This window comes from Oratosquilla oratoria, chromosome 42 (genome assembly GCF_046742065.1).
Source record: "Oratosquilla oratoria isolate Oo_2021 chromosome 42, ASM4674206v1, whole genome shotgun sequence".
Lineage (NCBI taxonomy): Eukaryota > Metazoa > Arthropoda > Malacostraca > Stomatopoda > Squillidae > Oratosquilla > Oratosquilla oratoria.
Genome location: NC_134818.1, coordinates 29,860,934 through 29,875,004, shown reverse-complemented (window position 1 = coordinate 29,875,004; position 14,071 = coordinate 29,860,934). Strand labels below are relative to the sequence as shown.

Sequence of the window (14,071 nt, the reverse complement as noted above, 5' to 3'; positions counted from 1 at the left end):
AATCATAAAACACCAAAATGTTTGATCAAACACCAGAAAAATATGACGTCAGTCCTCGCTTCATGCGAGGACTGACGTCATATTTTTCTGGTGTTTGATCAAACATTTTGGTGTTTTATGAATTTTTGTTTTATTTGACCAAATGACAAGGAATCTTGTCATCGGAGTTTAATGGGTTAACACAGATTAGACTGGCTCTGCACAAGACAACTGGCTGTGATTTACTAGAGTAAATCCGTATAACTAAACGGCCTTTACTTGCTCTGCTACTCACATTGCCTCCAAAAGTGTGGATAATAATCTTCCATATTGGTATATCCAGATAGATAAAAATAAACAAAAACAAACCCACTATTGTTTTATTTTCTCATTCAAATCTCTCTTTAACTCCTCTAACATAGTGGTGCATTCTTACCAAGAGAATATTATTGACCAGAAGTAACTAAAATTCTCATGATCAATTCTTTCAAAGCAACGAAACACTTTAGAGATTTCATTCTGGAAAACACCTAATAATCTTATTTGGTAGAGAACACTGCTTTAATGGGGATAAGAAAATGCTAAAATGTCAACAACATACTTCATGAATCAATTTTATATCATACAAGTAACTGGGTAATACCTTGTTTATATGCATATGCATATAATAATAAACATCCATATATACAAATTTTTTATTTTGGGAGTGTCAATTTACATAATTTCATTCCGTGATGAAAATATCAAGCTGGAACTCCATCGGACTTTGGTTACCTTTCCTACCCTTCCTCTGATCTACTACAAACTTTTAAAGTCTATGTGTTCTGAAAAGAAAAAAGCTCTAATTTAATCCTGTCTAATGCCAAGAGGTCTGAATATGTCCTACTAAAAACATGCTTTGGTATGTTTGCATTCCTCTTCCTTATGGCACTAAGTCAGTATCACAAATTGAACTGATAAAAAATAAAAAGGTTCTGTGCGTTTTTCAGCATGTGCATCACTGTTCCATTTTGATCAATGGAATGATTGTGCATGAGTATGTGTACGTGTTTGTATGCAGAAAGAGAGAGTAATGTGTGCAATAAACATGTGCAATCCAGAGCATGGCATGTTTTACTTCCCTCTAGAATGTGCATTATACTTTTATATTTGTTTGAACACTGCATCAACCCTCTAACACAATGACATATTTCAAAATTTTGTTTAACCAAACAATAGCCAACTTTATACAGCTGTTGTAGGGGGGTGCAACATACACCATACTGAAGAGAGATTCAAAGAATCAAGGTCTTCATTCAGCTAAACGGAGCAAAGTGGTGTTTGCCAAAAAAATATATGGTACAGTATACCAGTACTACCATGTTACTTCACTGTTTAAATCTAACAAATTCATTCTTCCACTGTTCTGGCAAGTGTGTGAGATGCAAGACTGGATATAGAATTCTCTGTTGCATATTGACATTGGTAGAGGTACTTAATTTTTAATATGTGCATATTCTTGATTGTTTAAAAAAAAGTATCAAGACCTGAGATATATAAAGCATGTAAAACATGTACAACATACCTTTGTATTTACAACTACAAAAATATGTGAAGATGTACATGAAATGATCACTTGCTATTTCATATAAAACTCAGATTTCAAAACTTTCATTGACAACTATAGAAGTCAACTGATTGGTTGTATTTAACCTGCTTACTCATATTTATATCATACATTTGTTCTGTATGCTGTTGGGGAGTTTTATTCAGCCAAAGGAAGCCACTTTAACAGCAAAAGGGTTAAATTTATCCCGATTAACCTTTCCACAGCTTTTCATGACTTATAAGCTTGTTCTGGCTGCAACCAGGTAATTTTATTCAGCTGGGGGAACTCCCTAACACAGCTAAAGGTTTATGAGTTTATATGCTTCCCATATGACTCAAACTCAGGTTCATTCTTCATACAAAAAGTGAAAATGTCAATTTCTTCAAAAGTAATCATCATTTAAGATCTATATAATACAGTAGTTCTCAAAGAAAAACAAACCAAACATCATAAAAATAAAGTAATATCCACTGTTTATGGTAAGTCATATATGAACATTTATTCTGAATAATTACCTTATAACTATTGATTAGCAAGACTGATTGAGTTAGTTATGACAGTTTTGTAGATCATGGTATTTACAGAATGCAATTGCCATGTCTTTGGTGAGGTATTGCTGCCTTACAACCAGGCAAAGTTTTCATCAGTTGTGTTCACAACCAAGTGGATTACAATTCTCAGATTTTGTTAACTGTATAAATATTTTTCAGAATTCCTTAGTACCCTTTTGACATAAATGTCCATTTCACTAGAGAAGTTTGTCATCTAAATTGATTCTTTAAATCTAGCACATACCGGTACCTCCACTTAGTTTAGTAGTTTTGTGTGACAATTATATATGTTTACTGTGGCTTACCAAAGGTAATGCTGTAGTGTAAAATTTAAGTCCATAACAACCTGTTGTATGTTGTTCTAATATTCAGTACGACAATCTGGATTTAGCTTGAAAATGATACACACTAACTTATATTTGGAATGGAGTTGAAATCAGAGATGGACTGCTTGCATATTACAGGCTAAATTACTGAAAAGTCAAAGCAATTTTGACTGGATTCATAAAAATCCTTGAATCATAAGACTACCTCCATGCATAGGAACTGCACCTTTCAAATTCCTTTACAGTGTATCACTACCTACAGCAGTTTCTAACCATGGCATTTTGGTGATTTCTTCAATGAAAGACTAGAGAGAAGTTTGAGGAACTTTTCTCTGTTTACTGGACTGAAGAGAAATGTCAAATAAAGGAATTCCAGTGCTTTATGGAAGAAGAGGAAGTAGAAAATCATACAACTCCAATTCCTTAAATCCAATCCATGACCTGCATGATACTGGGTTTTGAAGTCATTAATCTGTGATGAAGTTGTCAACCCAGAACAAGTGTCTCATCTGTACTGATGTTACAACTTGAGAAATTTAACATATCTCTGACTAGCAAGGATATGTGTTCCACTGTTAACCTTCTGATATCATGAGGTGCCTCTTTGCTCTTTGTATTTTCATATTTGAATACAAAACTTCAATATTAAACATGTACTCCTGGAAAGTACACAAATTTTGATATAAAGTGCACTTAATCATAAAGTATTGTAATGGTCAGTGCAGGTTTTCACAGTTTTTCCTGCCAATGATATATTTAGTACATATTTTTTCCTGCCAGGAGGTGACAGCCAAAAGGCAGGAGTTCAGTCTAGAGATTCAGTCATTATTAATATGTTTAAAGTTTCCTTAGTAGGCCATAGCCGAATACCATTTAGATTGGAGCATGAGGGTTGTGAGATTAAAATTTTCAGAGCCCCAGGGGAAAGGCCACAAACTTGTGGATGAATGAATGAAACAAGTGCTGTGTCCTGGTAGGAGAAACTATGCACCAAACACATCATTGGTGGGAAAAACTACAAAAAACTACTGGTTATTACAGTACCATTACACATCTCTTCAAAAATTATGAAGAGAGGTACCTCATAATCTGAACATTAATACTGCTGTAAAGCCAAGAGTAATTTCCCTGTGCACTTACATATTGTAAGTGCACCATTCTTGCAAGTTCACTCTAAAAGTAAATAACTTACTAAATTTTGTCTTTGCAAATGCTAAATCAATTCATTCTGTAGACGGCTGGGCCCTGAACTCAAAAAAGGTAGTCTACATTATGTCCATAAGCAGTCCAAGATCCTTCCCAACACTTGGATGAAATAATCTGGCATTAACTAGAACAAATTCTATAAAAATATGACATTGTGTTGCAGTATCTATTATCTGGTAGTGGTCCAACAAGATATATATCAAAGTATCATCTCTCTATTGCCCATTTTAAAAACTTATTAATACCCTCACTTCCGCTTGAAGACCAACCCTGAAGGGCTGGCATTTGGTCTCTATCAACCCATTTTCACCTCATTTTTTCACTAAAGGAAAATAAAAAACTGGCAACTACTCTCTTCCCTCTCCTTCCACTAGCCAGTGATAACATACCCACACTAATACAACACAGATAACATAGTTTCTTCCAAGGGAGATCTATGGGAAGGCCCAAGGATTGCTTATGGCCACTGTGAGGTTGCAGGTTTCCAGCCTGTGAAACTTGGGACAACAATTATAATTACGTCTCTTACGAATATAAGGTATTGTATCCTTAGAAATAATAGCAATCTTATCCTTATGCATCTGAACAACTAAGTATCTGAATGCTTTTCTGGACCTTTATTTTTTCAGGTACAAATATTCTTCAGTTTTGTGTCAACCTTAACACTTGTGCATACAAATAGTTATGAATATGCTTAGTACAGTTTCATGAGATTGAAAAGGTATTGTCTTGAGAAGCATGGCCAGTTTTAGATTTTAGTGGCACTAATTAAGTAAATAGTAAACAGTTCTTGTCTCTTTTACTACAAATCTTGATAAAATAATGTAACATTTTTCTCTTCACTGTGTAAGGGTTGGTCATACTTATTGGAAAGTGTCTGTATTGCAGAAAGCACACTGCTGAAAGTGATACAGATCTGAAGTCAAACAACTTCTGATGCAACTTATGTGTGTTGTGTGTTCATTTACTTGTTTTACCTAATTGTAGTATACAGGAAAGGAGTAATGTTAGTTGGGTCTTGTCTCCTATTCTCTAGTTTTCTAGCATACCTATACTCAAATTCATGTACGGTTCCAACTTAATCTATGTCTTTGATTTCCAATTATCATATTTAGATTTGAACTCGTGTATTGTTTGAGCTTAGGTTATGTCACCTTCTAAGCTATTCCACATATTTATACATCTATATGGAAAACTGTATTTCTTCACATCCTTTCAACATGTGGTCTTTCTTAATTTACTTCCATGACCTCTTAAAGCCCTCCCATCTTTAATCAGATCTCTTCTATCAATGCAATCTATCCCCTTTAGTGACCTGAACACTGTAATCATGTCACCTCTTTCTCTTCAATCTTTCAAAGTTAGTAGACCCAATATTTTTAGTCTTTCCTCATATGGTTTATCTGCCAAGCTGTGGGCATTTTTGGTTGTGTGTATTTACCTAGTTGTACATACCTAGTTGTATTTTATGGGAAGAGAGCTATGCTCGAAGTGACCCCCTTTTGTATCTTTCCGCATCCAGTTTGTTCTTAAAGTCATGTATAGTTTTAGCACTCACTGTTGCCTCATTCAGTTTGTTCCAGATATCTATCATTCTGTGTGGGGAGCTATTCTTTTTCAGATCTCTTCTGTAACTGTCCTTCTTAAGTTTCTTCTCGTGTCCTCGTTTATCTTCTGTCCCACTTTAGTAAGTCATCTCTATCAAGAATTTCCATCCCTTTCATAATTCTGTCGATGGTTAGCAAATCACCTTTCTCTTCTTTGTTCCAGAGTTGGTAGATTTAGTTTATCCAATCTTTGTTCGTATGTCAAATTGGAGAGTGCTGGCACCATCTTTGCCGTTGCTCTTTGAATTCTTTCTAGTTTCTTTGTATTTTTTTTTGGAACTAGGTGACTAGTGTCAAAGCGTATTCCAATTTTGGTCTTATCAGTGTAACTAGTATTTTCTTAACCATTTCTTCATCCATGTAATCAAAGGCCACTTTCATTGATCTTAATATGTTGAAAGTTTCTCCGACTAATTTGTTGACGTGTTTGTTGTCATGTCATTTGATATAGTTACTCCTGGGTTCTTTTCCGAGTTTACTTTTTTACTTCCTTTGTACCAAATTTATATTGACATAATATTCTATTTTTGCTTTTTCCAAATTCCATTATGCTACATTTCTTTATGTTCAAGTTCACTTCACACTTCTGACTCCATTTCCAGACTATGTCTAGGTCTTCTTGAAAAAATTTAGTCTTCCTCTGTACTTACTCTTCTGAGTAGTTTCACATCATCTGCAAAGAAGTTCATATAACATTCCACACCTTCATCCATATCATTTATATAAATAGCAAACATTATCGGAGCCAATACAGAGCCTTGAGGGACTCCACTTATCTTCCCAATTTGAGTTCTTGTTTCTAAGTACCACTGTGTGTGTGTGTGTGTATTTACCTAGTTGTGTGTGTACATGTATGTGTGTATGTGTGTATACATGTGTATAAAACACTTCTTACAGAAGCATTTTTTAGGAAGAGATGCAGATTTTCTTTTTCCTGGTAGGACCGTCTCTTAAGGCCATTCTTTTCTCCGTCATGAACATCAGTTTATTATCCTTTGGCTTTGTGTATCTTTCTGAACACAACCCTTATGTTTATCAACACATAATGATTCATGTCTGTTTACATCAGTATAATAGTAGGTGAATTCCTGCACATGTATTATCCATATGTACATAATATGTACATACTAAACACACAAGTGTATATAATTTTGTATGCACTGTGTATTTCATTTACATTTTAAATAATAAGCACATTCTCTAAGTATGGTACACATGAATGCACATATAAATGCTTACAAAATTTATGCAGTACAAGAATTGTTTGCATAAACAAATGATGTATGTGTGCATATCATGTTCCTCTGCAGCATGAAATGCACAAGTTTTTGTCTTTCATATGCAGTATATACACCTGACACATATGCCACATGTCAATTGTGTAAGCAGCGAATCTGTTGTTTGCAACAAATCATACACTATGCACACATTGTGATACTGGGCACCTTCTGTATGTGTTTGAGAATAGTAATGAAGCACTAGACGGACCAAATGGATGCCAGCCGCACACAAGAGTACTGAGCAATCAAACACACAACTATACTCCATATTTTTGTTGGATACAAGGAGAAATGTGGCAGACGAAAGTGAAAATTTAGTTCAGCCCAATTCAAACTGTGATTGAATTTAAGTGCTATTCAAGCAACTGTCACTTGCAATGCAATGATTGCTTTTGTATCAAGAACTGAATAGATCATAGGTGTCTCTTTGATTGCACATTGACAGAATGTGGGCTTTTGTGTGTGTGGAGGGTACAGAAGGGCAGGAAGGGATGTGGGTTGCAGCTGCACTAAGCGAGGAGGACGGACTATATGTTGTTATGCTAATGATATGCTCCTGACGACATACCACACGAGCTCCAAAAAACAACAACAACAACAACAACAAGAGTAACAACAAGAGCTGCAGCCACCAACAGTCACGGTCTGCAGGTTGGCTGCTTACTTGCTCCCTTGGGATCGCGGTTGCGCATGTGGCGGGAAAATAAATTACAGATGAAGTGATAAAAGTGATAATCTATGATCATGATAGCTGGCTGTTTTGTGGTAGCTAATGATAGTTTGACATATATACATACATACATGAAAAATGGATAGGAAGGGGTTTCGAGTCAGGTCAAACGATTATGTAGGCAAACACTCATATGATTATACACAAATACACACACACATACATACATTCACACATGACCTGTAGAGAGGAGGGGAGTGAAGATTACTGACATGGTGGGAGTGAGAATTATCTTAGGTAACCTTGGAATGGCATTATAATCACACCTCCAGAATAATATGTACAAGTAATATGTGGCCAAGTATGGCCACAGACAGATAAGAGTAAAAGTTTAATTCATGTTACTAAGCATACAGGACTCAAATCTAGGCTTAGGTTTTTACCCTTTCTACACAGATGTAGGCTGGAATTGTGCATATTCGACATTTCTTAAACCCAATACCCCAGAATCCCTGTCTTTGCCTAGAGAGAGAAACACCCACCCTAGTTTTGGGTCCATACCTGCACAGTAGTGTGACCATGACTGAAAGAAGAAGACAAAGTAAAAATCCAAAATACAAAGGTGTGGGTGCCCTGTTAGGTATGAGCATGAAGTTTAAGCTGGTTGAGATTAGGTATGAATAAGGGCAGGGATCAATTAAAAAGGGTGAGAATGTGTTTTAGTTTTTTCAAAAGCATAAGAGGAAAAAGTCTGGTTGGAGAATGGATGGGACTAGACAGGGAATGAGCAGAACTGGAGGAGATTGGGTAGAGATTGGGCAATGCTAGGCAGAAAGCTTAGCAGGTCTGGGCAGGGCTGAAGAATGGCAGGCAGGGGTACAGGAGACTAGGCATGGAACTGGGAAAGGAATGTGGTCTGGTCTGGAATTGTATAGAATGGAGTAAAACCTTTCTTTACACAAAGAGAACAATTATCTCTGGTCCAGGGCCTAAATACACAAAGTTTTTGGGTTGCATCCTTTGCATTGATGTCTACATATTTCACTTTTTAATTTTTTTATATTGATGCAATCATCACATATTTTTTGACAACTATTTAATTTTTCTTTTCTTTCTTTCTTTTCCTTTGCAATGCACTTCAGTTGTGTCATGAATGAAAAATATTGACACAGCTACCAAAGTGCACTTTAAAGTAGTGAAAATTATGTGAAAACAGCCAATAAGGTGCTTGACTCAGCACTACTGATTTATATATGTGCTGAAGGTTCTCTCCTCATTGCAAATAAAGTAACAAAGTCAAAGTACACACCCATATCAGAAACAAATAAAACCCATTCAACCACCCTTCCCACATAAGTACCTTGGGGATGAAGGCAGTGTACTGAGGGGTAGCTCTTCTATGGCAAAGCCTACAAGGCTGTTCTGATGTATTAGTGGAGAAGATTGAACATCAAAGCAGAGGCTGCAACCAATCATGCTTTGTAAAACTAGGCCCAGATTTACCTAATACGGGAGAAGTCAAATTATTCTTTAGCTTTGTTTGGGGGAACACACTTGTATCTTAGATATTTACTTTGACTCACCAAGATAAAGCCTTGAATCTTCCTTCCAATCTGACTCACTTTCAACCCACTGATATCCATTGGCCATTCTACAAATTTCATTCCGACAAACCCGAGACAATTTCATTCAGTTGAAGGGAGACCCAAGAATACACTATCTTTTAACATTTTTCTGATATACAAATCATCATATCCAGTGTTGCAGGGGCTTCTGTTGGCTAAATAAAATCATCTGTTTCTGGTCAGAACAGAATCTTAAAGTGGCCGTCAGCTATCAATGGATGAAGTATTGAAAACATATATATATTTTTTTCCTGTTCCTGGGGCTGAAGGTCTCATGCACCATCTAAAATAATTTGGAAGGTTGTTCTAACAGGGTTCCCACAAGCCAAAACAACGACACATACATCTCTTAATTCAGATCTAACCTAGAGTGGGCCACAAATGAGATTAGATAAAAATATCACAGTAAATAACAACAACAAATATGAAATGGACTAAGCTATTCTGTACATTATAATGAGAGCTGTGAGCTGCAGGAGATAGAGAGCAGAGATAGACCTCCTGGCAGCTCCTCAGAGTTGACACAACTTAGCCTGTATGCCCTCCCGAAGAGGTCTTTTGAGATTCTTCATTGTGAGAATGCTGATGATGTGCTAGCAAACCCATAAAACCCATTACTGGGTTCATGGGGACATCAGGGGGAGAAGTGGGAAGTGCGCCGGCGGAGATGGAAAGGTCGAGCAGCTGGTGGATAGATTCTGGCCATCAAGCATAAGGATGATGCGAGGGCAAGGCGGTGGGGAGGACCTGGAGCAGATGTGCCTACTCCTGAGCCTGGCAGCTGGACAACCACAGTGACTACTGCAGCTACTCCATCGTCCGTAGGCTCTATAGCTACAGGTGCTACGTCAAAACCATCACCAAGACGCTCCTTCTTCCCTACTCCTAACATTCGCTTTCTCCTACTTGGGGACCACACTGCTAGTTCTTGCTGTGGTACATCATAACGTCCACTATCCCCTGGGTCATCCGAGTGAAGGAGAAGAGTGGTGGCTGAGAAAGGACGTTTGGCCATATGTAACATCTCAACCACTTGCCGTCGTCGTGCACGCCGCATATCCACACCCTGCTTCACTTTCCAAATCACAACACATACAGCCAGGAACAAGAAGAAGCATGAAAAGAACACCGAAAAAAATACAAACAAATCAATACGAGCTTGATCTTGTCCAAAGAAAATTGAGCCAAATGTATCAGGGCTGCTGGCATCACCGATCCCATACACAATGATATAGAATTTTGCTGACCGAAGGTCATGCTGTGTCTGGGGAAGTGTTATTACTAGTCGGTTCGTAACATTTCGCACGAGGAGGATGTCATTCTGGTTTGAAACTGTAACAAAAGTCTTGAGACCACTTGCAACCTTCTCAATCAACCAATACTCTGGTTTGGCCCTTTGAGTCTTGTTCTGGATTTGTTGCTGCTGCTGCGGTTGTTTGTGCTGTTGCTGTCGTTTGTGTTGATCAGCACTGACTGGGCCCTCAAAAGAGACTAGAGTTTCCAGTTCAGAAGATGACACAAGAGGACGTTTTAATGGTTCTGTGTGGAGTGGGGCTGTTGCTGTGTTCATATAATCTTGGCTTCTTGTCATGAATTTGGGATCAATTTCCACTACATGATGCCATGTGGTTTTATTGGTATTCACCACAAATGTATCCTCACAGGAGCTGAAGTATACATCAGCACCACCTTTTGTTACATCTAAAACTAAGCGTATGTTCACATTCATAAATTTGGGTTGAACGGCAAAATATACGGTCTGTCCGTAACCTAACGGTGAAGGGCGATCACATTTCCTCTGTGTGTATGGATCAAGACAATATTCTTTGTCAACGCCCATAAGTCGATAGCACTGGTGACCATTGCTGGGCTTCCCAACATAGTTTTCCTCACATTTGGAGCACTGTTGCTTCCAACAGTCCTTGTCATCTTCTTTGTCAACACTCACCCCACCTCCACTGCTACCTCCCCGGACTTTGGAGGAGCTGCACAGTGTGTCAGTATTGTTGCTACAGTTACAATGGTCTCCCGTAACTGGGTCACACTCTGTTCCATGTCCATTGCACTGACATGGCCGGCATGGAATACGTGTGTCAGGTGAACCCCTGAAGAAGCCGTCTAAACATTTATCGCACTTTGAGCCAGTTGTGTTGTTCTTACAGCCGAGACAGATTGCATCTGTATGTGCTCCCTCTATGACAGCATCCCTAAGATCCTTTAGGTCAGAAATTGTCAGATTAAGACTTTCATCAACACAATATTCCGCATGTGTATTGCAAAAGTCAAAACAAGAGACACATTTACCATTATTTTTTGGGTCACCAACAAAGAAGGGTTTACATTTTTGACACTGCTCTCCCATAGTATTATTGTGACATTCTTTACAAGAGTTCAATTTATCTGGCCCTTCACAGTTGGAATGTCCATTGCAATGGCACTCAATGGAGCAGTCTTTGCCAACATAGCCAAAATGACATTTACATTTGTTGGGTTCAATACAAGTACCAAAGACACAACCCTGGTTGCAGATTGGTGTACATTGTTCAGTGTCAGTCATGTTATAGCCATCAGCACATTCACACTTAAAGCCAACTTCAGTGTCCACACATACCTGGCTCTTCTTGTCACAGTCATGGTGACCATTTGAACATTCATTTTCTGGAGGACAATCTTTGAAGTGCCACGACAATGAGAGATCACCGTGTTTCTGTTCATCTGGACTCATAAAAACAAAGATGTTTGGTGTTACAGCACGGGACATTTTGATGACATTAGCCTGGAAAGCCGAGTAGTCCTTCCCTTGACAACTGCCAACATAAGGACCAGTGAGGCGTCCCTGAGTACAGATCCCACGTCCTCCTATCTCTGTTTCCAGAGCACACCAACCACACTTTGAGTACTGCAAGCAGTGTGAACACTGTGTGTGGTCCCCACACTGGCTAGGGCACTGATCCTTACCCTTGACAAGTATCTGCCCACACACGCCACCCATGCACCTCAGGTTGATGTAACTGGGAGAAATGCATTCTTGTAGAGCCAGTGACCAGTAGCACTTCTGCCAGCCACCCTCAGCACCATCAGCAGAGAGACATTGCTGGCAGGTAGTATGGTGGTGGCAGCGAATAGGGCACTGCCCTGGTGGCGAAAATTCTACCAAGTAGGAGGAGTGTCCATCTTCAACACAGTTCCAGTTGTAGATGGGTGTCAGCTGAAGGGTGTAGCCCTGCTCACTGGACCGTAATACCTGCCTGGTCCACACACACTGATGCAGGGAACGGCACTTGTCACAGTCTGATGCAACACATTTCCGTTCATTACAAAAGTCCACCTTGGTGACACTCTTGTCCCTCCGTTGGTCTGATGTCTGCTGCTCACATTCATTTTCTTTACTACAACTGTTTCCATGTGGGATACACTTTCCCTTTGGACAGTTTGAACACCACTGACAATACTGCTTTGAGTCAGGGTGGGATGGCCACTCTGCCAAGCACTCTGTGCAACTGTTGTGTTTATAACAGTTACGGCTCTCAAGCACCTTCTCGTCACACTTGACTCCCTTGGCACTCGTCTTGGCAAATGAGGTTCTGCTACAGCTCTGTGGTTCTGGGCCTAGGTTGGAATAGCAGTATGACGTGTCTGTCCCAGACCGCTCTTGGACGATGCAACTTGCACACCCTATGCGATCCTGGCACTGTGTTTGGTTTGAATTAAGAGTGCAAAGGTCAGGGGGGATGCGAACTTCCATCATCATTCCATGCATTGTTCCTGCATACCCTCCAAACACATAGATAACAGAATCATGAACAGCAGCTGTCAAACCAATCAGAGATCCAATATCTGGGCCCACAACAGTTACAAATCGATTGTCCAATGGAATCCACATGTTACATTTATAGGAATAAACCAGTAGGCCTTGCTTTGAGTCTCGCCGATCAATGATGTGCCCTCCAATAATGACCATATAGTCCTCCATTGTGACAGATGCATGGAACATACGGGGAGCTGGGAGAGAGGCTGGATTTTGGTTAATGTCTAAGTCTGGTGGAAGGAGGGACCAACGCTTACGAACAAAGTCGAGGACATACAGTTCTGGAAAATGATCAACTTTGTCAATTTTGAAGGAATAACCACCATACACATAGAAAGACTGGGTGGTCTGGTGGTAAACTGTGCTGTGACCATAAATACCCGTCGGAATTGTGCCACTGGTGTTCACTTTGACCCATACATTGTCTAGGAGGTTGAACTCCCATACAGTATCCAAGAACCCATACATTGATGAGGCTCCACCAATCAAGACAAGAGAGCTGTATTGTGAGTCACTTCGATATGTCAATGTGTGACCTGCAAGAGGTGGGAGATCAGTGTGAGGCAGCCGAGTCCAGCTTTCACTCAAGGTGTTAAACTTCCAGAAGTCACGTAGGAATGTACTGCTGTTCAGTCCTCCGAAGATATACATTTCTCGGTGTCCAGTGACATAAGCAGCAGCATGGAAGTAACGATGAGGAGGGGGCTGCAAACCAGGCTGTACGTTGACAGTCACCTGCTTCCAGGTTTTGTTGCGAATGTCAAACTGCTGTACGTCATTGAGGGGGCCACGGGAGAGGGAGTATCCGCCAAAGATCCAAAGAGAACCACGATTGTCAACAATTATGGAGTGACCCATACGAGGCAGCACAGTTTCCAGGTGATTGAGTGAGGTCGCAATCTTCATGGGAGAAAACAACTCTACAACCACCACCTGAGGAATTAGAAAGAAAAAGTTATTTTAATTAAAATTAAAACAAAAACAATATGTCCCTTTTTTCTTTTCAAACTTCTGCCATAACCTGCTCTGAGAGGCACTGACACCTTCATTGGAATTCAGGGACTTAATACCATATGCCTTTACTACAATCCTATACTGACTCAAGGGTAGTGGCTCTCAACCAAAGATCTACAGATCTCTTTGGGGCCACAAACCAAAAACAAATAGGTACATGGTGATTCTATTCAGTGCTAAAATAGTCTCCAGTTTCAAGGGAAGCATTACAGATACATGGGATATGTGAGAAAGCAGCTTGAGTACTCTAGCTCTAGTAGGACTCAAAACTACAATATCTATCTGAACATTGACATGCCAGTGCAATTTCTGCTTGGTTTGGGAGAAATGTCTCTGCTGTGTTGATTTCTGTGGGTTGTTAAAGCTAAAATGGTGATACAGGAGACTAGTTCTATTGCCCTGATTATACATACAAAC

At 39.3% G+C, this 14,071-nt stretch overlaps 1 protein-coding gene across 1 annotated transcript in view; it reads right to left on the bottom strand.

The window, feature by feature from the left end:
* Positions 1-660: 660 nt before the first annotated feature.
* Megf8 (multiple EGF like domains 8) overlaps positions 661-14,071 on the bottom strand; it is a 60,463-nt gene continuing 47,052 nt past the window's right edge. The window contains exon 17 of the mRNA XM_076179348.1: positions 661-13,573. Within this exon, the coding sequence (XP_076035463.1) occupies positions 9,467-13,573 (4,107 nt within the window). The 3' untranslated portion in view covers positions 661-9,466. The remainder of the gene's footprint in view (positions 13,574-14,071) is intronic.